This window comes from Tympanuchus pallidicinctus, unplaced genomic scaffold (assembly GCF_026119805.1).
Source record: "Tympanuchus pallidicinctus isolate F22 unplaced genomic scaffold, pur_lepc_1.0 scaffold4, whole genome shotgun sequence".
NCBI classification, from domain to species: Eukaryota; Metazoa; Chordata; class Aves; order Galliformes; family Phasianidae; genus Tympanuchus; species Tympanuchus pallidicinctus.
This window is the reverse complement of record NW_026294758.1, coordinates 33,402,034-33,429,690: the sequence shown is the minus strand read 5'-3', so window position 1 is coordinate 33,429,690 and position 27,657 is coordinate 33,402,034. Positions and strand designations below refer to the sequence as shown.

The 27,657-nt window shown below is 37.1% G+C and overlaps 1 protein-coding gene across 2 annotated transcripts in view; it reads left to right on the top strand.

The window, feature by feature from the left end:
- DAPK1 (death associated protein kinase 1) overlaps positions 1-27,657 on the top strand; it is a 91,364-nt gene that overhangs the window by 60,696 nt on the left and 3,011 nt on the right. The window contains exons 12-25 of one of the 2 annotated variants that reach the window (XM_052701143.1): positions 1,574-1,693; positions 2,869-2,967; positions 3,685-3,783; positions 5,325-5,423; positions 7,087-7,284; positions 8,323-8,520; positions 10,668-10,766; positions 13,648-13,725; positions 16,339-16,561; positions 19,984-20,172; positions 21,972-22,169; positions 24,793-24,931; positions 26,172-26,292; positions 27,469-27,657. In XM_052701143.1, coding sequence (XP_052557103.1) covers positions 1,574-1,693; positions 2,869-2,967; positions 3,685-3,783; positions 5,325-5,423; positions 7,087-7,284; positions 8,323-8,520; positions 10,668-10,766; positions 13,648-13,725; positions 16,339-16,561; positions 19,984-20,172; positions 21,972-22,169; positions 24,793-24,931; positions 26,172-26,292; positions 27,469-27,657 — 2,049 coding nt within the window. Of the gene's footprint in view, positions 1-1,573; positions 1,694-2,868; positions 2,968-3,684; positions 3,784-5,324; positions 5,424-7,086; positions 7,285-8,322; positions 8,521-10,667; positions 10,767-10,941; positions 11,110-13,647; positions 13,726-16,338; positions 16,562-19,983; positions 20,173-21,971; positions 22,170-24,792; positions 24,932-26,171; positions 26,293-27,468 lie in introns of those variants that run through there. The other variant, XM_052701144.1, reaches the window with a different exon arrangement.

Genomic DNA, 27,657 nt, shown 5'->3' with positions numbered 1-27,657 from the left:
ACTTAGGGCCATTGCCACATGTCACCTTAGAAAAGAGTTGACACTGTCTTCGCTGCAACCTCCTGTCAGGTTGTAGTAGAGAGTAATGAGGTCTTTCCTCAACCTCCTTTTCTCAGACTACATAGCCCCAGTTCCTTCAGCCACCCCTCGTGTGTCATGTTTCATAGTCCTTTCGTTATGTTTGTTGCTCTTTTCCCATGCTTAGACAAGTCAATATTCTTTTTGTATTAACAGGCCCAAAACTGAAGACAGTATTCAAGGTGCAGTCTAACCAAATATAGAGGGACAATCACTTTTCCATTGGCCATCCTATTTCTGATGTAGGCCAGCACACCGTTGGCATTCTTGGCCACCTGGGACACTGCACTTGCATGTTCAACTGGCTACTTACTGATCAGCATCCCCTTCTCTATTAGGAAGTTTTCCAACCACTTTTCCTGAAATGTATACCACTGCATGTGGTTGCTATGATGTAAGTGCAGCACCCCAGCATCTTGCATTGTTAAATGCCATGCAGTTGAATTCAGACTGTACATATAGTCTATCCAAATCCCTCTGCAGAAGGATAACCCTCAAGCAGATAACACTCCTTCCCAACGTGGTGCAAAGCTGAAAGCACACTCAATACCCTCGTCAATATTATTGATAAAGATATAAAAACTGACATAAATACTTAGCCCTAGAGAATACCACCTGTGAACAGTTACCAAACAGATTTAACTCCATTCACAAAGACCCTTTGGACTCAGCCATCCAACTAGTTTTTTACCCAGTGAGCAGTACATCCTCCCAAGTCATGAGGAGCGAGTTTCTCTAGGAGGAGGTTTTGGGAAACAGAATTGAATGCCTTCCTGAAATCCAAGTAAACAGTATCCATAGCCTTTTCCTCATCCACTAAGTGGGTAATGTTGTTGTAGAAGAAGACCAGGTTAGTCAGGCAGAACTATAATTCAGTTCTGACAAGGTCTGATCACCTGATTGTCCTGTATGTGCCATTTGATGGTGATCTGCTCAGTGATCTTGCCTGGCACCAAGGTCAAAATGACAGGCCTGTAATTCTTCTGATCTTCCTTTCTGCACTATCTGCAGATGGACATTGCATTTGCTAGTACCTAGTCAATTGGGAGCTCCCCAGATAGCCAAGATTGCTGGTAAATTTTTCAGAGTGGCTTGTTTAGCACTTCAACCAGCTCCATCAGCACCCTTGAGTAGATCCTATCCAGCCCTTTAAGTTTGTGCAATCAAGAGGCATAGTAGGCTGCTGACCAGTTCCCTTTGGATGGATAGATGAGTGTAATTAGTTCTGCCTTAATTAGTTCTGCGTCTGGAATCTTAGTGAATAATGAGTTTATAGATTAAGTATTATTGAACTAAAAAAGGTGCAGAGCTTTTTGGTGTGACTTTCAAACAACATTCAAACATTTTATCTATAAGCTTCACAAAGGATTACTTTCATCAGAAGACTTCAGAATTTCACTTTTTAAAATTTTACAGTGTCTTGGCAACTGTTGAGTTTGAGGGGGGTTGTTTTTCTTGAAGCTAACAGTTTTTCTTCTTTGTCTTTAATTACAAGGATGAGGAAGATTCTTTTGTGATGAAAGCTATTATTCATGCCATCAATGATGATAATGTTCCTGGATTACAGCATCTTCTGGGATCTCTGACAAATTACGATGTCAATCAACCTAACAAGGTAGAGTGTGGGTCTGTGATGAGGTGGGTGGCAAACTAGTTCTAACCTTGTGAAATATGTCAGTGTGGCTGTAATAGAAATGTAACACACGAAATGAAAAAGAAATGTCAAGTGGATGGGAAATTGTTCTGCCTTTCTTTAGGGAAAATTTTAGTAAGTTCTGCCTGCAGTCTTCTCAGACTACCTGAAAATGGAGCCTGAAATATGCTTTTAAAAAAGTAAGCCATTGAAAAACTACTAATCAAATCTATATAAAAGAGCTTTGTTATATTAGAGATTAGCCTTTGCTTCAGTTTGCAACTGTTTCTTAGAACACATAAAGGTGGCTGAACATGTGCAAATAACCAGACTGACAAACCAGCTTTGCAAAGTGCTCTCAGAAACAAAAATCCCATACAGAAGAAAGTGTATATACGAACACAATGTTATATTGGGCCATTCATTTTCAGAAACAAAATGAGTTGCCTGCTGAAGAATTTTAGTATCCTGCAGCTGCTTGAATGGGAGTATTTTATAATTGAGCCTAGGAGACTGAGGTTCCACTGCTGGCTCTGCTGTTAAACCTTAGATAAATCATCTCAGCTTTGATTTTCAGGGGTTTTGTTGTTTTTTTTTTTGAATGATTATAATGTTCATTATAAAACACTTCAAGAAGTATTCTTGAAGAGTACTGTGAAAGTAAAGCATTTATCATTTTGCTGTGAAGGAGTCCTGAATACGCATTTTTGTTCAAATGCTGCAGTACCGTTTAACTTCCTAATATGTTGTTAGTGAGTTTTTGACGTATTGTGGCCAAAAACTTAATATTCTTTTTATACTCTTCTCTTTTTTTCTAAGCTGTTTGAAAAGCAGCTATAAAGAAATTGTGAAAGGGGCCATCTTTTGAAAACTGGGCTAGTGAGAACTTAACATTATTATTCCTAGTTTGAAAAGTGTGCTGTTAATATTTTGTGTCATTTAGCTAGTGTGACTTCATCGCAAAAAGTGCAGCAAACTGATATATAATAAATTTAGTTGGACAAAGGTGTAGTTGTTTCCTTTACAGTATTCCCCAAAGACTTGTTTAAAACTGGACACCCAGAGATGCCATTAATTGTCTTTCTTTTATTCCAATCTCTGTTCTTAATCCTTCAAAATTTAAATAGGTTATTCTTGCTTGTATTTTTCATTATTAGCATGGAACACCTCCACTACTCATTGCTGCTGGCTGTGGAAACATTCAGATGCTTCAGTTGCTTCTAAAGCGCGGATCCCGTATTGATGTCCAAGACAAAGTAAGAATTCTGATTTGTCACCATTTCTATAGAAGATTTTCACATTCAGTACAGCTAGCAGGGGACAGGCAGTTCAGAACAGGTTGTACTGGAGATGAAAAAGAATGTGCTGTAGAGCTTGTTTTGTAAGGTATTCACTTGTCTCCATAGCAAAAAGATAAATGCAAATTTTTTATACCTTCATTTGTTATTAATGCATATACCCTCATTTTGAACACTTTATTAGTTGTGGTAATTTGAATGATACTGATCTAAAGATACTAACTAAAATTCAGGTACACTTTGCAGTTAGTGCTTCTTCAAAATATCTTTGAATGATCTGGGTCTTGTTTAAAGTGAACTTGAAGCACTGTCTGCTCCTACCTAATAAATGGAAGAATAAGCACAACAGAGGTTTTTATTTTATGACTTCTCCATAATCTCACTTGCAAGGGTGAAGAGGATTATCCCTTGCATAGAGCTAGTTATCCTGTTAATTATCCATGTATAGAGTGTGGTGGATTTTTTGGTATTGACATGTCCAGTTGTTAAACCAACTTGAAGAAAAAAAGTATATATATAAAAATGTTGATGTAAGTGATAAGCTCAAATTTACTGTGATGAATTTGATTTGTTTAGTGTATCAGTATACATGTATGTGCATTTTTACCTCAGTAAATGTCTAAAATCAGGATTCTAAAGTGATTGCTGACACCTATAATCAAAAATTTTGGACAGGCTGGATCTAATGCAATCTATTGGGCTTCTCGACATGGTCATATAGAAACACTGAAATTTCTGAATGAGAATAAATGTCCTTTGGATGTTAAGGATAAGGTAAGAACAACATTTTTTCCATATTTTGTGGAAACAGCTTGTTTGGTATTTTGTTTTCATAAAGCTTTACCTTTGCAAAGAGAGAGGTCTTTGGACTGAAATGATTTTGAGCTGTGAATTTTTGATTCTTCATGTGTGTAGCAAAAATGCTAAGTCACAGCCTGAAACAGCTGTTGGTTGAGCACCTGATGGAAGGTAGAGCCAACCCAAAGGAGCTCAGGTGCAAGCAATGCACCAGTGACCAGAAGGGGTGGAGCCAGGACCCACCCCCTCCCAGACCTCATTTAAGGGTTGGCAGCAGAGGCAAAGGTATCTTGTAAGAGATTCCTGCCTACCTGAGGCCTTCTGAAGGTAAGCAGCTTTTTTTCTTTTGTTTCTACATTTATGGCTGCTGCACTAGGGCTTCTCCTCTCTTGCTGCAGCCTGGGACTCTGCTATCCTGCCGTTATTGCTGTGTTTTCCATCACATTATAGCTTTACAAAATGACTGAATTTTTTAGTTTGGTTTTACAAGCTGACATATAGGGCTTAATAACACAGCTTTTAAGTAGCTGAACGTACTGATTATTCTTCTGATGGATGTTAACCAAGCGTGCATATAAATGTGGTGAGTACATGGAGGGCAGGTGGAGAAGAACAAACCTAAATTAATTTTCACATGAACACTGGATTTTGCGTTGGAACTCAGTGTAAAATCATGATTCTGTTTTTCATTCATTTTGATTGAATATCACTTTAGTCTGACAAATAGATTTTACTTTATTGAGCACACAAGAAGTTAAGAACTTAAAGTCTATGAGCTGTTAGCTTGTATCTCACAGTTATTTCAGCAACATTTGCCTGAAAAGCCAGTTGCTGTTAAAAGCTTATACCATAGCAATGTTTCCGTGCTAGCCAAAGCTCCAATACAGAAGCAGTTATACTTGTGAAATGTATGTAGCTGTGAAATGTGATTTGATCGTTGAACTAGCAAAAGGAAAGTCATACTAGGAATTGAACACTGATATTGCTAGTAGAAATACTGGAAGAGGAATTACACTGTTAGTAGAAATACTGTTTCTTTATAATGTAACTATTAAAAAAAAAGTTTGCAAATTACTTTATGTAATAACCAAAATACATGTACCAAAGGATATAATGAAATGTTAGGTCAACTCCTTACATGTATGGATGTAAAATTGGGAAGGATAGCAAGAATAGGAATAGGATACCTGTTTCAGTGACAGCTATGCACACATCAGTCTCCTCACATTACTCAGAAATTCCACTGTGGCTGCAATCTTCAGCAAATGAAATAGGAAAGTAAGTTCCAGAGAAGGATTGCCTTTGAAGAAATACCTTTTGTCTGGTGGTATCGTGATTGTCACATACAACTACAGTTTGTAAACTGGAGACCTCTGCTAACTGTAGCTGTTAGGGTACAGGAAGAAAGATGTGCCCCAAGTAGTATAGACAGTCAAACTGTATGTGGTGTGGTGTACAGTGGTGTGAATTTAGGGCAACATACAAAATTACACCGTTATGTTCTTCTGTAATTGCAGTCTGGAGAGACAGCTCTTCATGTTGCAGCTCGATACGGGCATGTGGATGTGGTTCAGTTTCTCTGCAGTGTTGGATCCAATCCAAACTTCCAAGATAAGGTGAAGTACTTTCTGCTTTTCCTACAGAAACACAGCTTTAGTGTAAGTGGTCAAAACTCTAAGCCTTTCCTTGCAGCCTCTAATATGTTTGAATTTCCTTTTAGTATCTTAAGGAGGGCTGTAAGAAGGAAAGGGAGAGACTCTTCAAGAGGATCTGTTGTGACAGGACAAGGGGAAATGATTTCAAACTAAAAGTGGGGAGATTAAGATTGGGTACAAGGAAGAAGTTTTACACAGTGAGGATGGTGAGGCACTGGAACAGGCTCCTGTCCCTGGAGACGTTCGGGGCCAGGCTGGACCAGGCTCTGAGCACCCTGAGCTAGCTGTAGGAGTCCCTGTTCATTGCAGAGGAGTTGGACTAGATTGCCTTTAAAGGTCCTGGATCATTCCATGATTCTGTGAATTTGGAAAACACAAAAAATTGAAATCGTAGCGGTCTTGGTACCTCTTAATAAATAGCTACTCAAAACAGTGCATAAACCACTGCTGTACTCAGAAAGTGCGAATTAGCTTAGAAGTGGAAGCTTAAAGATGAAGAAGCTTCACATCATGAAGGTCCAGCTGGTGGTGAGTTCAGCTAACACTTCATTACTTGTTGGTTTGATTTCAGTAGCTTTTTAATGAGGCATGAGAGAGTTCAGAAGTGTCAATTAGCCATTTTTGAAAACAGAAGAAGCGTTCAGAAGGGCTCCTTTAAAGATGCTTATTGTTCTGTGAGCTCTGAACTGTCAAGTTTTGTAAGATGAAAGAAAAGTTTTAACTGAAAAAGAAAACGTGTTCAACCCTAAATTCATTAATACTCTCTTGTGCATGGGTGTTGACTTGTGGAACTGAAATTTGGCATCCTGTAGGGCTACATTTGTATTGTTTAAGCAGAATCAACTTTTACTTCCTTCCTTAGATTTTTTTTTTTTCTTTTTTACAACAACTTGATTGCAGCCCACATCCTCTAGTATCAGCACTAATTGTCTGTTGTTATTGAGTACAGAAAGGATATTTCATTTTTTAGAATTTGAAAAAATCTTTGATACAGTTCTTGTTTTGTAGTGGGATACACAACCATTAGTTTCAATAACTTATTGTTATGAAACATTTGGATTTCTTTATGATGTTCCACCCAATTGTTTTAAAATACAGAGATATTGGAAATGACGTTTTAAATCTTCCTTGGTTCAAACAAACAAACAAAAAAATGTCTCAGGCTAAAAGTCTTGTGAGATTTATATCTCCTTGGTGACTTATCTGTCTTAAACACTATTTTAGTCCCTTAGCATGCAAGATGTGGATGTACAAAGTGTTTATGAATGAGAATCACTTTTCTAGTAGGAGAACCAAGGCAGTTAGCCTTAATGGCACGGAAATGTCCAATCTAGTACTACTCACATTCAGAGTGTTGTCAACAGATAGCCTTACAGTGAGAAATATAGACTCCCAGAATCCAGGTGATGATGCGAATCTACTGCTTCATTGTAATCTCTTAGTGTGTCAGCAGGAACCACTTGAGAACATCAGCATTTGAAATTATCCCCTTTCTACAAGGCTTATATAGCAGACTGTCTTTTTCCTGCCATCTTGCTTTCTCATTAAGTTAAGGAGGTGAATTGCTTCTTGTAACATTTGTTTCTGTTTTCTTTCATTGTGGGCTTTTATTCTGTGTCTCTAGGAAGAAGAAACCCCATTGCATTGTGCTTCTTGGCATGGCTACTACTCTGTTGCCAAAGCACTTTGTGAAGCAGGCTGTGATGTGAACATTAAAAACAGAGAAGGAGAGACTCCACTCTTGACAGCATCTGCTAGGGGATACCATGATATCGTGGAATGCTTGTCAGAACATGGAGCTGACCTTGATGCAACAGATAAGGTTAGTTATGGGTGAGTGATTTCATTTAGTAGGAATTGCCTCCAGAGTTCAGAGGTGTCACAGAGCCATACCTCTGAATTGATTTATTTGAATGCTGCATCCCAACATTTTTTTTTTGTTATTTGGGATTTCTGAGCAGTTTCTACAGAGAATATGGTTGGCTACGCTAATCTTTTAAGTTGCTAGCTGATTATTTTTACTTTTTTAATTATTATTATTATTTTGATTATTTGTTGTCACCTTATGACTAACATTGAGGAAAATGGAAGGAACATTTGGTTCTGTAACTGTGAACAGACTACTGACTTAGAGAAAAGAATTTCATGTTTTCCTGTGATTCCTGACATTTGTTTCTAGTACACCAAAATCAATCTATTTAAAAATACAAGTGCACTTCATCCAAAATCGTTTTCTCTCTCACAATGTGATCCAAAAAAAATAAACTTTGCATTTCTTAGGTTATACTTTTGCTATGTCAGTCCTCATAGCTAGCTTTATTGATGATAGTTACAAACTTGTTACTAAACCATGTTCAGTGCAGTATTGTTTTGTTTTTTTCCCCTCAGAAGAAGTAAACTGATCTTTTTTTTTTTTTTTTCTAGCCAGGTTGCCTGTAAGTTATTCCACTGAGAAAGCAAGTTCTGACTCTAAAGTTACAGATTGCTCGACTTTTACAGCCCTAACTTCTGTTGTTAAATACTACTGTGATTTACAGTGCTGAGCTTGTTTTTTCAGTTGGTCGTGCTCCCGCTTTCTGGGGAACTCTTCACTAGAGAATGTGTATTTACATTCATCCATTCCACTGCAAAGCCTGCTGGCTTAATAAAAAATTTGGCTTTCTACTTGTTGTTGATTTGTTCTGACAGATATTGAGCATCTTCCTTCTTCCAGCCCTGCCCTTCCCTTTTGCCTCCCCCCAATTTTTTTTGTTTAATTCTAGAAGCAAGGAAATGAGTACAATTACTGGAAAATTATTGTGACTCTGAAAAATACTAGAATTTTTATTTTTACCTCACATCTTGACTCTTGTATTTTCAGGATGGTCATATAGCCCTACACCTTGCTGTAAGAAGATGTCAGATAGAAGTAGTTAAAACCCTCATCAATCAAGGCTGTTTTGTGGATTTCCAAGACAGACATGGCAACACTCCTCTCCATGTAGCCTGCAAAGATGGCAATGTCCCTATTGTAATGGCACTTTGTGAAGCAGGTTGTAACTTGGATGTCGCTAATAAGGTAAATGGGATATGGCACTGAACTGCTTCGTTGAAGAGGTCACCTGTTGCGTTGGATGACCTTCTCTACTTTGCTAGTCAGAAAATTATTTTTCCCTCATTTTTATCTCTTAAGTGGCCAAATGCAAAACATTGAATGACACATGCTGCAGATTTAACTTTTTCAGTTCAGTTCATGGATTAAAGATCCATAAAGATCCAAGTGAATTAATTACCACAGTGCACTTTGCCACTCAGTCCTAATGTTGAAGTCTGTGCCAGCAATCTTCTTCAGATGTGTAGATCATATCTATGCACCAGAGAACAGAGGTTGTGTGTTTCTGGTGGCCTGAACAGACACTGGTTTGAAATACCTTAATAACATTAAATTGCTTGCAAAATTGAAGACTGGTGCATTTTTATTAAATTTAAATTCAGTACAGATCTGCACTGTCATCTGAACAAGTAATTGAATCAAGTATGGATTCTACTGCTGGTTATAAAAATGCATGTTATATTAGCTGGCTTATGATTTTCTTTCTTGAGTTCATTTATTGAAATAAACGATGATAAAACATTAACTTAGAATAAAATATCTTCGTATATAAAAGTTGCCAGCAGTAGAGTATGTGAATTCTCAGAATTAAAATGTTAAAAGTAAAACTTTTCAAAAATTGTGGTTAGATGACTGAGGAAGGTGCTTTTGGGAAGTTGGCCTATTGGTTATTCTTTCACCTACAAGTGATCACCTACAAGCAGTCTTTCTCTGCTCTGTTGAATTCTTATGTGTTCTGAAACTTAAGTTTTTTCTTGTAGATATCTTTATATTATCAATTGTTTGGCTCATATTGTAATTCACTCTTTCTGAAAAAATGCATATTCATACAGTTACATTTTACTAATACTTACATTTGTTATGAAAACTGACCTTTTCTATATTAGCCAGCTAATTAAAGTTGTAGGTCTTCAGGCTTGAAAGTTACCCAGTGCGATCACTTGGTTTTAATAATTAAAATCATCAGCTGCAAAGTCAAGAAACTTACAGTAATGCACTCTGAGCTTAAGTATTATTGAGTAGGCAATTAAAGTCAGACCTACTGCTGAGAACACATTTGGGGAAGTGAGTTAATTCAGCAAAAGGCTGGTTTAGCACCCCTTTTCATAACTGAAAATGCTCAGCTGGGATCAGCCTACTTCAAGCGTACCGTAGAAAAGAACAGTCTTCAAGTATGCAGTAGATATGGGATCATGGCACAGGAGGTGCAATTAAAGTTCATGTCTTGTTAGTCTTCCAGTAGCCAAGTACATTGGAGTGATTTTTAAGAATACACTTTATTTGAAAGAGTAAATAAAGGTCTTACGAAGTAAAGGACATTCATTTCTACTTGTCCTCTTCCTCAGTGAAACTGGTGATGTGAGTCAACTAATTAAGGGTCATCTGTCCTTGGTCCTCAAAAAAAAAATGGTCCTAGCATTGTCCAATGCATATCCAATACCATTTGAGGGCACTGCTAGTTTCTTTCACAGACTGTGTGCAGTAAAAAAAATGTCGTAAACATTTGAGTTTGACAAGTAAGCATCTTTCCAGTTTGCAGCTGGCATAAAACTTAACTTTGCTTTCAAGTACTCTTTTTTGAAGTAAGCAAATAAATTCTGGATGTAGAGTTAAAACAAGGAGAACTGTATTGAGAATATGAAGTAATAAGAGGATGTGATAAGAGAATTTACAAGTAATGCAAGGATTTACAGTATATAGTAGAGTTATTTATGATGTTAGCTGTGAACGTAGAAGACCATAAGTGATTGATATGAAAACCTGTTGTCAGGAGAAATATTTGGAGAAAATAGCAAAAACAGGACGAGGAATATTTCATCACTTTCTTTTTGTCATTATAATCATAGATCCCTTCATGCGCACTCCTTATGTTCATCTCTCATTCCTCGCTAGGAGAACACTGCAAACATGTTCAGACATCTTCAGTAATGCTTGATTTGAAATAAATTGAACTTTAAAAAGAACTTTACAAACTAAGGGCTTTTTCTTAAAATTTTCACAGTACCTTTGCAGTATATCAGTGCATAACAATTGTATGATATGTTTTATTATTAATCATAACCATTGGAATGATATTCTTTAACTAATATGACCCTTTATTTTCTCCACAATAGTATGGAAGAACACCTTTACATCTTGCTGCAAACAATGGCATTCTTGAAGTTGTCCGGTTCCTGTGTCTTACGGGTGCCAATGTGGAAGCTCTGACCTCAGTAAGTATTAAGACAGTGCTTCATGCATGTTTTATATACAGTGTTAGAACAAGTTAATCTCGAGGGAGAGCAGTGGGGGTTAAATACAATTACATTTTGAAATGAAAAAGTAGTAGGTACTAGAACATCCGCAGCTTGAAAATAATTCTGTTGTCCACTTGTTCCCTTCTTACAGCTGAATTTGAAACTGGGTACAGTGAAGCTACCACTTCATCTGCGGAGTTTCTTCACTTATGAATTAGTTAGGCATACAGATAACAATGGTGGCCTATTACAGCATTATGTTAAGATATTTCGTACCATGTACAGTTGCTGTATAAATGTATAGTATGTATCCTGTTGGGTTTTGGGTTTTTTTGGAGCAGTTCAAAAGCTTCATTTTCATGTCATAAATGTGTGGGTGCATGGAAGAGTTGAACTAGCATGCATGTATCTTTGTAAAAAAAAAAAAAAAAAAAAAAAATCATTTATGTCAGATCAATCAGTACTATTGCTTGCAATTCGCACTCAAGATACCTTTCTTACTGCTTTGAGCAGCAATGTCATTACTGGCACATCTACCAAAGAAATTAAATATCCTTCTTCCTAAATACCTCATACGCCCTCCATACATCCAAGGCATTGTACACACCTTTACCTGCCCACCCACCGTAATTTATTTTTAGAAGACTTGCATTGGTTTATGCTGCTCCTTGCTCTAATCACTGCATTCTAATCTGAAATAACTGTTTCTCTATATATTGAAATCACGTGACTGTGATTTGGTTACTGTTTTTCAAAGTTTTTGCTCACATGAAGTATCCCTGAGACAACAAAAATGGAGAGAGAAGAACGGCTCATTTATTTCAGCCGTTTGATGGAAATTACATTTTTGCTTTCCCATACATTGAGCGCTGTTTTTTTTTTCCTCTAAGTATGTATCTCACATGGCAAATAGAAGCCTTTCAAAAGTAGTCATTAAAACCATTGAAATTGTGGCTTGAAGAAGTTTAGTATCTAAAAATGACATCTGGAAAACTAGGTCAGTGACTGCTATGTCCTCTATTAATCAGCAATGAAACGTGCATGCAGTGGACTTCGTGGGGCATTTTACATCTTTTTCTTTGCTACCTGTTTTTTGTCCTTTGCTGGTTTGTTTGTTTGTTTTTTTGTCTCATTCTGTATTTCTGTTGTCAATATTGCATACTGGAGAGGAGAGATATAAAGGGGAAAAAAAAGTGTGGATAGGAGATTCATGAGCTTTATCAGCTCCTTATGTCAAAATAACTATGTTGGTATAATTGTTCATCTATTCCTTGTAATTTTTATCTCTGTAGCTTCTATCAGTGTGAATGAGATGACAAAGTAAATAGTGCTGATGCTAACCCTGACAGGAAGAACACACTGAATATACATTAATCATAGAAAAATAAAATGGCTTAGGTGTGAAGGGTCATCAAATCAACCCCTGAGGCAGGGTTGTCAACCACTAGTGAGTCACTGGATTAGACTGCCTAGGGCCCAATCCAATCTTGAATATCCTCAGGAATAAGGCATCCATAGCTTCTCGTGCAGCCTGTTCCAGTGCCTCACCACCCTTTTAGTGAAAGATTTCCTCCTGCATTTAACCTAAATCTTCTCTCTTTAGTTTAAAACCATTCCCTCTTGTCTTATCACTATCTACCCATGCAATGTGGATCAGTGCAGATGCAAAAATTCTTGTCTTTGTTACATCTTTCTAAGGAAAAGGATTTTAAGAAATTCAGGTGTTTCTTCAGTAAAATTGAAGACACCTTTAAATTTTGGAAGGAATTTAAGGGCGAGATGTTTGTTCAGAATTAGTCTCTTCATACCATGACCCATGATTCTGACTGTTACCTGCTGATGTTCCTTTTCTGTATTAATTATCTGAAATTCTGGAGTACATAGTAACTTCTATGGAAAACTGAAATTGGCTCCTGTATGTAGATACCCAGTTATCAAAGATGCCTGTTTCATATATCAGGCAATAGTTAACAGGATTGTCAGAAACTACTTAAGACTATGCAAACCCCATATGAAAGCCTAGTACATAAAAATGAAAGTCCAAGAAAGAGGTCTTAATTTTCCAGTACTTTGTCTTAATATGTGAAAGGTCTTTCATTTAAAAATAAAAGAGAGAAGTAAAATCTTTGTGAATTAGTTACCTGCTGCCAAAATGTAAAAAAAAAAAAAAAAAAATCACCATTAATCTGGTGGTAACGGGAAAAATAGCACTTTTTCTTTCAGCTTATTCATATTAAACTGCTGATGTATGAAATATGAATAATTAAATGTCAAGAATAGGATGCTGAAGTTAGCTTTTCTCCTTTTGAATTTGCTGATAGAGTTTAAAGCACATCCTTTCTACTGTTCATGCTTTCTTTATACCTCCACTGACTTATATGCTGTCATCATTCTTCATCCATTAGCAAACAAAATTCTCCTGCTATTCATGCAAGTGAATATGTCTTCTTTGTGAACCATGTGAAATCTGTTTAGAAAATAGTGTCTGTTAGAAATACGTATAGAAATTAGTATAATCTACTAATTGGTGAGAAAAGAATACAGAAAGAGAGTACTGCATCACTATAAGGCTCTGAATTCAAAGTGTGTTTGTACAATGGCAGCCAGATTCTCATTTGTAAACAAATACTATGGTGTATTTCACAGCGTGTATCTTTGTACTACTTAAGAAAACAGGAATTCCAGTGGGCATAGTCAGTACTGCTTCATTTATTTTTTTTTTTTCTTCCCTCTGACTCATCTGTGTCTGACAGTAATTATTCTGTTATTGCCTTAACCAGAGTTGATCTGTGTTGCACGTAACTTTTTATTGTGGGTAAAAGGAAGAAACTGCAGCTAATGATTTATCTTTCAACAGGATGGGAAAACAGCAGAAGATCTTGCCAGAGCAGAGCAGCACGAACATGTAGCCAATCTGCTTGCAAGACTTAAAAAGGTTGGGAATGTGTAAATTTTAACTGAGCTCTTCTTCTGAGTGTTTTTAAGATGGTAGAAGCAGTTTGAATATAGGAAATTATAAGATTATTCACAAAAGTCACTCTAGAAAACTCATTGCAGATATCCTTGCTGCAAGATAGACAACATCAACACTCCATTTTATCTCTCTAACAATGCCTACCAAATAGTTTAAGGATTTTATAAGAAACTAAAAGACTATCAAGAGTTAGCACATCCTGCAGGAGAACCTGCTTTCATCACCATTTTATTTAGATTCGAGTTATGACTTTGAGAAGTTCTCTGGAAGCTAGAATATCACTTGGAATAGTACTGCAAGTTTTCTTTTTTTAATTCTGCAATTTCAGTAGCTCAAAATCCTCTACCTTTTAAAACATAGAGCTGATCTAGGCTTCTCATAAGGGAGTAAGCCTGAGAAGTCTGATATAGATTGATTATTCCAAATATGCAGTATCATGCTGTAAAGATACAGAGACCACTTTTCTGGAGATTTCAGGCTACAACCAAAGCAGTTAAGAGTACTGTTTTAATTATGCCAATGATATTTGGAGATATACAGTAAATGATCAGGCTCTTCTTTCCACATAATTTTGAAGTGGAAATGTATGTGTGCCAGGCATTGCCAAGGAGGAAGTAGAATCATGTCCTGCTAGTAAATCTGTACCTGCTAGAATTGGTAAAATCACTGGTAAAATATACCAGTGAAAATGACAGAAAGATACAAAATTGAGGCTTACTTTGCAGTGATTGCTTTTGTGTACGCTTGTCATAACAAGATCCATAGTATAGCATATATATATATATCTACACTATGGCACAGTATTTCTCAAAAGAAAGCAATCAAACAAAACAAAAAACAAACAAACCAAAAAACAACTCTTGACTGTTTTTGCATGCAGGTAGAAAAATATCTCTGATGTAGACATGGAACTAGTACAAATCAACCTAGAACAAAAGGAACAAGATAGAGCTACTAAAATCTCTTTCAGAAGAGATTTATCTAATGCTCTTTGACAGTGGAGTATACTTAGTTCTTGGAGGCTGACTACATATGTAGGGAAAATGTGTAGTAATTGTTTGATCAGAGCTTGCAATAGATAACTTCGTAAGTTGAAATTAATAATCTACAACAAACCACTTAAAATGGGTAATATTATGCAGTGCTGAGTGCACCTGACATTTTTTTTGTCTTCAATGCCTCTAGAGGATTTTGTTCCTAAAAGCACACATATAAAGAACTTCCTGTTTTAGTAGCTCTTACAGATAACTGAATATTAGCAATGAGGGGATGCAAAATTTGCATTGTGATGAACATACTTTGTACGTACCTGTTAGGGAGAAAGAAAATAAATTAAATACAGTACTACCTCTGAGCAATTTCTCAGTGAAATTGCTGCATGTTCTTATTTTAGAGATTGATGCAGCGGGTACTCTTTTAATTCACCTTAATTCCCAGTACAAATGCTGAACAACAGAGCCTCTCTCAGCTCCAAATGAAGGAAAGGAAAGGAGCATAAATCAAATTCCTTTGCTCCTTCAGTTATTTTAAAACAGGTATTTCTTTACTGAGAGGCATTTAATGGTTTTTCCTGTCCTCCACTGCTTTGTCTTAATGGTTGATTTTAAAGTTCAGCTCCCATGAGTAGAGCATCGATGTCTGATTGCTTTTTGCTGGAGGAAGAAAGCAAGATACGTTTTGTTTGTCCTAGGCTGTTATTCTTGTTGCAAAACAGAGTGGTGAAAGATAAGCTTGAAGTGGAAAGCTCTTCTCCAGAAGCTCTGATCAGGTTTGAAGAAGGCCTAAATATGAGCTGGAGACTGCAGCTGGGGAAGTGCTAATGAATGCATTCAGAGGGCAAACAATGAAAGGACAGTTAAGTAGGGAAGCAGATTCATTGAGGCTTGGGAGTAAAAAGGGAAACAAGTATAGAGGATTTAAGCTTGCAGTAGAAGGATAGAAATTTCGAAGATTGGAAAAGGTCTTTAATGGGAGAGAAGAACTTTGTGGGAATTGAGATGTAAGATTGGTCTGGGTAAGGCAATATTTTGCTTGCAAAAAAGTGAAGTGAAAATAAACAGGCTTTTGGTGGAGAGAATTCTCCTAAGCACAACAAGTATAGAAAAAGATAACAGAAAGAGGAAGGCAGAAGCATGCCAAGTTTTCAGATTGCTCAGATGGTTATCATTGCAAAATTCTTCAGACCTGCATATATATTATATAAGCTTAAAGGTAATGCTTACGCTACTGAGAATGATGGGTAAGGAAAAAGGGAGTGAAAAGAACCTATTCTTTTCTCATTTGTCCTCAATTATGTGTCAGGATGATCCCGTTCACTGATGTTGATCCCGAAAGTATGCATGATTTTCATGACAATTCAAATTCTTTCTGGACAGCAGTGATTTAGCTGTGTTTTGTTTACGTATCCCTCCTCCTCTGCCAGTGATTGATCACTTGCATGGAGCAGCAGGGGGAGAACTGATCCAGATGAACACTAACCTGGCAAAGAAGTTCTACTTAAATCCTAGGTTTTACATTTGTTGGAAGGCAGAAGTTCTCTGCCATGCACTCTGATTTGTTTGTACTCATTTTTAGGATACGCACAGGGCAGTTTTTATCCAGCAGTTGCGACACACACAGAACCCACAGCCACGGATTAAACTGAAGCTGTTTGGACACTCTGGCTCTGGAAAAACAACCCTTGTGGAGTCTCTCAAATGTGGCCTAATCCGAAGCTTTTTCCGAAGACGTAGGCCTAGACTCTCTTCCACGAACTCAACCAGGTTCCCACCATCTCCTTTGTCTTCCAAACCTTCAGGTATGGCTTTAACATTATACCATTTAAATAGTAACTCATTTTTCATCTGTAGAAGTCCAAACAAGCACCTATTAACTGTGGTGTAAAAGACAGAATAGCCTATGTGTGTAAGGAATCAAAGCAAAGCAAAGATGGTATTGACTACTCTGCATGCAAACTGTTGCTTAAAATAAGAAATAAGAGGAGCAGCAGTTGTGGAGAATGAAAAATAGTTCAGCTTCTGTTTACTACTGTGGTAAGTATGTGAGCTTGAGAGAGCAGAGGACAGTACTTTGAAAACTGTATTTATTTTTACGAAAAAGTCGTAAGCTGCAGATATTGCTGCCATAATGAGATTCTACCATCATGGTTTTGGACTTAAGTTTTGTCAGCATTTTTTGTTTAAGTATAAATTCTGTGTAAAACTAAAAGTTGCTGCATTCTCAGACAATCATTAAGTATAACCACAGATACACGAAAAAGCTTTCTGGTAAGGCACTTGGATCAGCCAAGTGGTGTCTAAAACTGTCTCTACTCAAGATGAAAAAGGAGATTTTCTAAACTGAAGTATGCATATGGTAAGGAAACCTTGCTCATGAAGTTAACCTGTGTTACATGGAAAGAGCTGCAGGATGTGGAGAAACTAGTTAGATATACACATCGACATGTACCTCATTCTGGAAGAGCCTGTAGTTGTGGTAGCATGCCAGAAAGAGAGGACTGTTTGCTGTAACATTGAAATACTGTGCAGTGTATCCAAGCTAATCAGGCAATTTGAAGAGCTTGAATTTAAATTGCTGCTCTGAAATAATCTTATTACCTGAGTTTCAGATGAGGTCAGTGTTGTCTTTCTCTTTAAAAACCCTTGGGTATTGTTTGCAGTTTTAGGTATTATCATTATTTCCACATAATGCTAGAGCAAGTGCTTGCAATAGATTTCGCCTCCACTTTCTCTCCTATCACCTTTGGAAACTCTAAGGTAATTGTTGTAATTTGTCAAGATACCAACACATATTACTACACTTACCGTTCATTTATATTTGCTGTTCATTTATCAGAAGGCATTAATACCTGTGGTGGTGAGAGAATATGTAAATTAATCAATCAGAAGTTCTTGGATTATTAACTCACTGTGTTTTTCGATGGGAGACTAACTACACCACAAATATCGGTTCCTGGAGGCTGAGTGGTGTAGTTAATATGACAGAAAAAAGAGATGCCATCAAAAAGAACCTGAATGATCCCAAAGAGTGGGCCCATATGAACCTAATGAGGTTCAACAAAGCCAAGTGTGAGGTGCTGCACTTGGGTTGGGGCAATCCCAGATGTATATAGATTGGGGGAAGAAGTCCTTCTTGGCAGAGCTGCTCTCAGGGAGTTGGGGATCGCTGTGGACAAAAAGCTGAACTGCAGTGAGAGACAGCAGTGTACTCTTGCAGCCTGGAAGTCCACCTGTGCCCTGGACTGCATAAGAAGAGTGTTAGCCAGCAGAGCATGAGATGTCATTGTCCCCCTTTTCTCTGCCCTTGTGAGGCCCTAGCTGGAGTACTGCATCCAGATCTGGGGCCCCTAGCACAACAAAGATGTGGAGCTGTGGGAGCAGATACAGAAGAGTGCCATGAAGATGATCAGAGGGCTGGAGCACCTCTCCTATGAAGGAAATGTTGAAGGAGTTGGGCTTTTTCCGCTTGGAGAATGCTCTGGGGAGACTTCCCTGTGGCCTTCCAGTACTTAAAGGGAGCTTACATACAGGAGGGAATATTTTACACAGGTAAATAGTAATAGGACAAGCAGGAATTATTTTAAACTAAAAAAAGAGGGAAAATTTAGATTACATTCAGGGAAAATTTTCAATGAGTGGTTAAACATTGGAACAGGCTGCCCAGAGAACTTGTGGCTGTTTCATCCCTGGGGTTGTTTGAGGCCAGGCAGGATGGTGCCTTTGGCAACCTGATCTTGTGGTTGATTTAGTGGTTGATAGCCCTGCCTGCAGCAAAGGTGTTAGAAATGGATGATCTTTGAGGTCCCTTCCAACCCAAGCCATTCTATGATTCTATGAAGGTTTTGACTGAAGACACTTTTTAGGTCACTTGATACAAGAATCAGAGAGTAATGAAATGCTGTCTCATACCATCATCAATTGAAAGATGATGTGTCTGTCATGCTGCTTGAAAAATCAACATGAAAGTAATGGTGAATTTGAAGCATTCACTTGAAAATAGCTTCTCTAGAACTTACATTTAAAAATTGAGCAGCACTGTTCAAGTGAATCTACTATGACATCACTTTATGTTTCAGTATCTGGTCATTTTGGATGCAAATCATTATGTAAGTCATGAATAATGTTCTGAACGGAATATTATAATCTGAGACATTTAAAACAGTCCAGTTTGTAGGGTACTTGACAATGTTTGTTTTAAAAAATTCAGTAAAAATAAGTCTGAATTCACTGTATTTAATTCATGTGAGCCTGAAGATTTAAATAGTCTACCAAAAGATTAAAACATTAAAGTTTTTATTATACTTCTAACTTGTATTAGAATTCAGCTTCTAATAGGGGAAAGAAATATTTACTTTCTCCAGTAGATGGTGCAAGTTAATTAAAAAGCCTTTTTTCATTTACGGAATCTGCAGTGAGTGTGAACTAAACAAATTGCTTATAAGTCAAATCACTCCAGTTAATATACTATAACTATATATATATAACTATATATATCTAGAACTACCTGAAGAGAGGCTATAGTGAGCTGGGGGTCAGCCTCTTCACTCATGTAACTAGTGATAGGACTAGAGATAATGGCCTCAAGTTGCACCAGTGGGGATTCAGGCTGGATTACTTTTCTGTAAGAGTGCTCAAGCACTGGAATGGGCTGCCCAGGGAGGTGGTAGAGTCACCATCTTTGGAGGTGTACAATGAACGTTTGGATTTTGTGTTGAGGGACATGGTTTAGTGAGAACTATTGGCAACAGGTGGATGGTTAGACTGGATGATCGTGTAGGTCTTTTCCAACCTTATTGATTCTATAATAATTTTATCCTTAGTTACAGAATTTAACTATTCAAATGTGTAGCACTTTTATGCCAATAAAAATAGCCCATGCTATGAAATTACAACCCTTATCTATAAAAAAGTATACTGTTGTGGTGTAGAAGAGCTTTAACTCTTAAAGTCTTTTACTTCCAAATTATTCCTTTCCTAGCTTCCTTCCCAGTAGTATATGGCTACAGTGCTCTATGCACCAAATGGGATCATTCTAAATGTTCCCTTTCAGCATTCAGAATAAAGATGTTGCGTGTGCACACAGCTTGGTAATCATCTTTTTTTGAAGAAAAATTGAAATTTTTTTATCAGTTTTTTTCTTTTTGCCTAGCATACTTTTTGAAGTCATACGATTGTAACTTTCCCATGATTTTTAATCTTTTTTTCCTCTTCTCCAACTCAGTTTCAGTAAGCATTACGAATCTTTATCCTGGTTGTGAGAATGTCAGTGTGAGAAGCCGAAGTATGATGTTTGAGCCAGGCCTGACAAAAGGGGTATTAGAAGCTTTTGTTTCACCTGCTCATCACTCTCATTTCTCTGCTGATGATCAGTCCACCAAGGCCATTGACATTCAGAATGCCTACTTGAATGGTAAGCAGAGGTCTGAGCTGGCATGCCTCACTTCTGTGGAGAAAGTAACGCCATGTTGCTTGTTTCTTGTTTTTAGAAGTAAAAAAAATAATATATGACTTACATATATGACTTATATATGACTTGGTATGGTAGTGACTGGTTAAGAATTCAATATTGGGGGTGGGGAGTGTTTAAGTAGAAAGTATATTGGTGTGAAATTCTCTGCTTGTAAAACACGTAGTAATCTTTTGTGTCAGATACTTATCACACAGGAATATTTTTGAGACGAGTAAGTGGGGTGGGAGGAAGAGGCTTGTTGGAATAGGAGTGGGTTAGGACACCATCTGAAGGTTCTGACACTTAGGATAGAGATTTTTGTCAGATTTAATTCAGTCCCATAGGCCCAGGTGTGTTTCCCATCTCTATGAAGGACCTAACCATTCTTACCCCCTGAGGGGGCTGGAACACATCCGGTGAGCACCAGACTGGGACTTTTGGTTTCAGTTTTTCAGAAAGCAAGTTCAGTGTTCTCTAATTGGAACCAGTTAGCAGGAAGAGAGGTCTGTCTTAGAAGATGTTTGAACCGCTCACTACTTTTCCAAAACAAAAGATGTGTAGTGCTTTCTCTTCATCCAGTAGCTGTGTTTTGTCTTCAGTACACATAGATCCTAGTGTAACACTTTTGAGTGTGAAGATCATACAAAAGGTGCATACCAACACCCTTAGTAATAATCATAGAGGTGGTAAGATCTCTCTGTGGTAAGGATGATGTTCTGCATGCTTTAGCAGATTGCAAGTGAGTTCAAATTAATCAAGCTTTTAATTTGGAGAGAGAAACCTATCTATAAATTCAGCTATGTACACTAATACATACTGTGACAAAACATTTGTCTGAGATGCTGAAGAGTTTGGCATGTAACTAAAGCTTGTTCTTTGTATGGGCTAATTTCTTCTTTCGTTATAATTTGAAATCAGGTCAAATTCTGCAGTGAAATAGTTGTGCCACAAACTCTTCAATTTTTTTTCTTTCTATTATCTTGATCTTGAAGGAAACTGTGTACATGAATGAACTGTGAGTAGCAGTACTCATAACAGTAAATTTCAGGTCTCTGGCTTTTTTTCCTCCTGGAAATTTGAAGTGCATCTCAATCAGCATTTATTTAAGTAAAGGTAGTATAATTGTATCTAATTTCACACTAACCTGGTAGTGAGTCTGGGAAGTGTCAATGCAGTACAACATGCTAATGGTTTTCTCACCTAAAGCTAAATAAAGCAGATCATAGAAAGAAGTGTTGCGCTATTTCATTCCCTAATATAGTGATTCTTCAGTCCTGACTTGCAAATGTGGTTTGAGTAACACAATACTGTAAAGTGAAGTGGGTTATTTGAGAATGTTCTTGGGTTGCTTTTAATACCAGCAGTTGTCCTTCAAAAGAAAAAAATCATTAAAATACTTTTTGGGATTAGCAAGAAAAGAACAGTTGTATTTTGCAAGTAATCACTTCTATACAAGACACAAGCCAGTTTAATGCGTAAGGCTGCAGTGCATGTAAAATGCAGGTGTTTCCCTGTGACCTCCAGCTGAAAGACTTAGAGAAGTGAATGTGAGAGAGGAACAAATTGTGAGGATCCAACTTCTCAAACTCTGAGATGGTCTGAAACTTCACCATTCCTTTTGTTCATGATTGCATTTACAGTTTTGCCTTCTCAGTTGCATGCACTTCACCTCTGAGAAAGTTTAAGTTAGACTGTTTGAGTTGTCTTTCCATGATGAGTAAGGCTTCATGCTTACTGACATGTGTTTGTCTGTTTTTTAGGAGTTGGTGATTTCAGCATCTGGGAATTCTCTGGGAATCCTGTGTATTTCTGCTGTTATGATTATTTTGCTGCAAATGATCCCACCACAATTCATATAGTGCTTTTTAGTCTTGAGGAGCCTTATGAAATCCAGTTAAACCAAGTGACCTTTTGGCTTAGTTTCCTGAAATCATTAGTCCCTGTTGAGGAGCCAATAGGTATGTTATTTTGCTTATTAATGAAATATCACAGGAATACAAGCATTTCTCTCCAGCTCTTAAATCTTCTATGTTGACTGATATTAAGCATTTTCATCCCCTTTTATTTAAGCAAAACTGAATCAGTGTTTCTCAGCAGTTCTATTTGGACAGTTCTATTTGTGGGACAAACCTGAAGAATTAATTTCATGCACCAGTTATCCACTTGAAAAAGGTCATGAGGTACAGCACAAGCTCTTGTGGCAAATGAAGTTTTATAGATAAGTGTTCTGGAAAAGTGTTTTAGGAGTGTTGAAACCATTTAAGGCAAATTCTGGACATGTTGATTAAAACGCAGTTAAATCTGACACCAGTTAAATGTTTTTACAGGGTAAATTAATTTTGTGAATGTCAACAGGAATCATAAAATCATAGAATGTTTTGGGTTGGAAGGGACCATCTAGTTCCAACCCCTCTGCTATAGGCAGAGACACCTCCCTCTAGACCACAATGCACAAAGCCCCATCCAGCCTGGCCTTGAATACTTCCAGGGAAGGGGCATTCACAGCCTCACTGGGCAACCTGTTCCAATATCTTACCACCCTCACAGTAAAGAATTTCTTAATATCTTGTCTAAATCCACCCTCTTCCAGTTTAAAACCATTTTGCCCTGTCGTATTGCTACCTGCCCTTAGAAAATGTCCCTCCCCAGCTTTCCTGCAGGACTTCCTCAGGTACTGGGAGGCTGCTATGAAGTTTCCTCCTTCTCTTCTCCAGGCTGAACAGCCTCAGTTCTCTCAATTCTCTCAGCTCTAGAACTTTGATCATCTTCACGACCCCCTTCTGGACCTGCTCCAACAAGAATGATATTGTAGACTGGCATTACCTCTCATTACGTGCCACTCTAACGTTTAATTAGAGGTGTATTTTAGCTTTAACTTCTGGTACATTAGAATATATGGAAACCAGTACCTCTGATTCACTTCAATTTTTTTAAGACTTTACATGGGTTTTAAGTTAAATGACTTTGTATTCAAGCTCTTCAGTGAGTTAAAAGTTCATAGAATCATATAAGTTACATAACGTAGAGTTATGCGACAGGCAAACTGATTTTAAGTTAATTTTTTGTTTTTTTTTTTCCTTAAAAGGTCTGTAGGTCAAGGCATACGTGCACTGTAAGGTTTGATCATGATTGTAGCTAAGCACTGGTCTGCAGTTTTATGGAAGAACTGGTTTCACTAACAAAGTATTGTGCCCACCAGAGGATCTAACTCAGCACTGACGGATGTTTATAAAAATTGCTGGGGACTAGCCAGACAAAAATACTGTATGCTTACATGGTGCAGAGTATTGCCCCTCTCTTTTTGCTTACTGCTCTCTTCTGTATGTATGATCTCAGCCTAACCGGTGATAATGATGAGCTAAAGGGCTGACCTTCAGTTTTCACCTCAGACACCTGCCTGTCTTTCATATTGCATTTTAGGCCACAACACAACGTTATGAATATAACCATTTAGATATAATTGACTTGCAATGACTTCTGAAATTAAAAGCTCAGAAATATGCAGAAAAACATTAAAGCTAAAAATATAGTTAACTTGCAGTGTTTAAAAGCTTTTCGTGTCTTGGTCTAGTAAGGAAACTTAGTTTGACTGAGTTAATACCATTATTTAGGCACTTTGCTTAAATCAGTATTTATATTGATGAGCTCTACTTGGATATTTATGTCTATTTGTAGTATTTGACATTAGTGGATAAGTTTTACTTTTGGTATTACTTACAGCTTCTAAATTCTTGAGCTCAAAAAAAAAAATCTAAATCTGGAGAAGTCTTATCTCGAAATGCTACAAAGATGGCAAATATGGCTATTTTTAAGAATGAATCCACATTCTGTAGCTTAATCAATGAAAACATGTTTCTGACTTGTTTTTGTCAGACAAAAACTCTAGAACTGGATGTTCTGTCATTCTTCTGAAATAATTGTCTAATAATATGTCCTCTTTTGTGGAAGATCAGTCTGAGAAGAGATAGAAAATTCTGTGTTCCATGCTGTCTCCTCATTCATGCCATTTGTATCTTTCTTTCTTTTTCATTCTTTTTCATGGTATCTGCCAGGCTTTCCTACTTAACTCTCACCTAGGTGAGAGGTCACTGTTTGTGTAAGTACTGTAAAATAGCATTCATACCAACATATAAATGTTGTAGACATTTTGTGTTCTACCTGCATTTCCCTAAGCTTTACCTGTAGTGTTGAGGTAATGAGAAACCCATTAAAAACGCTTTTACTTTTCTTAATTATTTTTCCTTACACTGTTATAGACTGTAGTTAATAGATATATTGGTAGCCTTATTAATTAATGCTTTCGTTAAAGCACTAAGGTCACGTGATACCAGTATTTCTGATACTATTCTAAGATTCTCGCTATTAAAATTGAATGTTATGACTTTGTAAGTGGCTAACAGCCAGAACAGCAGTGGTTTTGTTATACAGAATAGACGTAGCTGTGCTAAGAAGTTCATAAATCCACTGCAGAAGTGAGCATTATCGAGAACAAAACGCGTGCTGCTCCTTCCCTGGCTCTGTAAGGCACCCATCCTCCTGGACATGTCTCATAGTAAGGAAGTGTTCTTGTTTCCTTTTTAGCATTTGGCGGAAGGCTGAAAACTCCCCTGCGTGTTGTTTTGGTTGCCACACATGCTGATATAGTCAATCTTCCTCGGCCTGCCGGGGGGGAGTTTTGGTATGACAAGGATACGTCGTTCTTGAAAGAAATCAGGAACAGGTAAGGAGGGATTATATTTATTGGTAGTGGTGTATGCGTGAGTTTCAAAGAATGTATACTAAAATATACGAGAACATGGAAAAGGTTTTTTATTTGGCTAAAGCTTTGATATTTGCACAAAAGGAAGTGTCTTATTTTGAAGATTTCTTTTTTTTTAATGAAAATATTCAGAAAGCTTAGTCTGTGAGGGAGTAGGTGGAAAAAAAATTGTCAGTACTGTTTTTCAGTGAGTGAGCTGCCCTAAGTGAGCTCACATGAGCAAATAATGCATAATATGACTGAGGCTCAGAAGTCTCACCTTGAAGATGGGTTAGATCCAGTAGCCAGTGTCAACATTCTTGTGTAGTTTTGCACCAGTCTCAGAAAAGTGGGCAGTTTTTCTGAGCTGCAGCCTGCAGGAGTGAAAGAGGAAATTTCACAGGGCAGCCACCTTTTAATCTGAATTGATTCAGGATTGGTAGGAGAAAAATTAAGCCAAGTCTGGAGGCAGTACCCATACACAGTTTGTGAAGAACTGGACATGGTGGAGTACATGCAAAATCAACAAAATCTTTTGATCAACAAAAGATCAACCAAAAGATATTCAGTAGTCAGAAAAGCTTTTCAGCTTCTTGAGCACATCTGATTGTCAGTAACATACAACAGAAGACTTCCACAAACTAAGGAGTATTATAGGAGTATTCACATATTTGTGTTACCCACAAAACAGATAATGTGGTATCTCAATCAATTGAAATGAACTATCACAATATATAAAGATTTCAGCATCAAAGCTTACATCCATTTAAATGCAGATCATTCCAGAGCTAAGAAAATAAGGATGTGTGATTGAAAAGTTAAATAAAAGTGAGAAATAGAGCTAGTGTCTGTATTGATGGAAACTAAACTATTTTAATTGAGTAGGAATTAAACAGCAAATTTCAAGACTTTTAAAAATGAATTCCTATTATCCATTATCTAGTAAAATGTGTTATTACAAGAGCTGGGATGGAGTTAAACTTCACTTAGAACTCCTCAGCCTTCTTCCGTTGGAAAGATAATAATATACTGTCAATTTATCTGCTTAGGATCAAAGAAACTAGAGAGCAACTATTCTTTCCTTATAAAATATGTCTTTCCTTATAAAATATCTTACCATAATTGGTACTGCACATACACATTACTCTTCGAAGGAATGCCATTGGATTAAGAAAATAGATATGGGACTGAGTAAACAATGCTATCTCTCTTTATCTTTAAGATTTGGAAATGATCTTCAGATTTCAGAGAAGTTATTTGTGTTGGATGCCGGAGCATCTGGATCTAAAGATATGAAGCTTCTCCGAAATCAGTTACAAGAAATAAGAAGCCAAATAATTTCTGTAAGTAATATCAATGGTCTGGTTTGTGCCAGCCAAAATGTGAAAACCTAGGACAGGAATTTTTTTTTCTGTAAACTTATTACTTAATTTCAGGAATTAGAAATGAAACAACAAATTATTGACATGAAGGATTCTGTCAGCAGTTCCAAAATTGTTGACATATTGTACAGATACCAAAAATAGCCTTTCTGTGAAAGAAATTATTGGGATTCTCAGTTTAAAGCTATATTTTCATATTTTGAGTTGACAGAGATTGGACTCCAGTGCTTGTGCCATTTGTTTGTTTTATACTATGTGACACAGTAGTATGACAAAGAAATTGAATGTATTTGATGCAGATGTTTTTCAAAAAGACCAGAGTTGAACACTTTACATACTGGTGTGCAAACTTATAATATAGATAATATATAGATTCTTTTATTGAAAAATTATGTACTTAGATTTCTCATAGTTGTGTATGAAACTAAGGGTAAAATTGCCCCTAACTGTATGTAATTACCATGGATCTACACAAACTTCAGTACTAAGGGTGACCAATTTTGAAGTCTGTCATTTAAATTCTTCATATTAAAGTCCTTCTTAACTGTATGACATGCCAACACAAGGTTCTGTGGCTGCTTCTGTTAGGTGTAAAAGAAACAATGAAATAAAAGGTAAGTGTTGCTGAGTTCACTCTCAGATTCAAGGAAGAAGGTTTTTTTAATGTTAAAAAATGTAGCCTATTTAATGTTCTCAACGGTGTCTTGATTTTAATGTTTTTCTTTGACAGAACTTTTTTTTTTGTAGCAGTTTCCATTAGATGAAATTTGAGAGGTCCTTATTGCATAGAGATTGATTGGGTGCTGTGGCTGGAGACTGCAAGACATAGTCATCAGTAATGTCCAAAACAGTCAATAGATAAATATGCTATCTGTATGTATTATCTTATATTCTGCAGTGTCACCTGTTGAAATGTCCAGAACAGACAGTGGTGAGTACAGACTTCAGTTAAATGCACAGCTGTTTCTTGAATATATTTCATTAAGAAAAAGTAGATCTTCTCCTAAGTTCATAACAGGTGGTCGAGTAACAGTCCATCACAAGGGGACCCTTTAGACGTATATATATATCATGTACGTACTAGACCTCAATGTTAGCAGAGTACAGTTACAAGATGTTTTCTGTGCTTTTTGTAAGACTTGCCCACCTATGACTCTTCTGTGTGAAAAAATTATCTCTGTGCTGCCTTCATGGAGAAAAATGAATGGACCCAACCAGCTGATGTCCTTGCAGCAGTTTGTGTATGATGTACAGGAGCAGCTTAATCCCCTAGCAAATGAAGATGACCTGCGGCACATTGCACAGCAGTTGCATAGCATAGGAGAA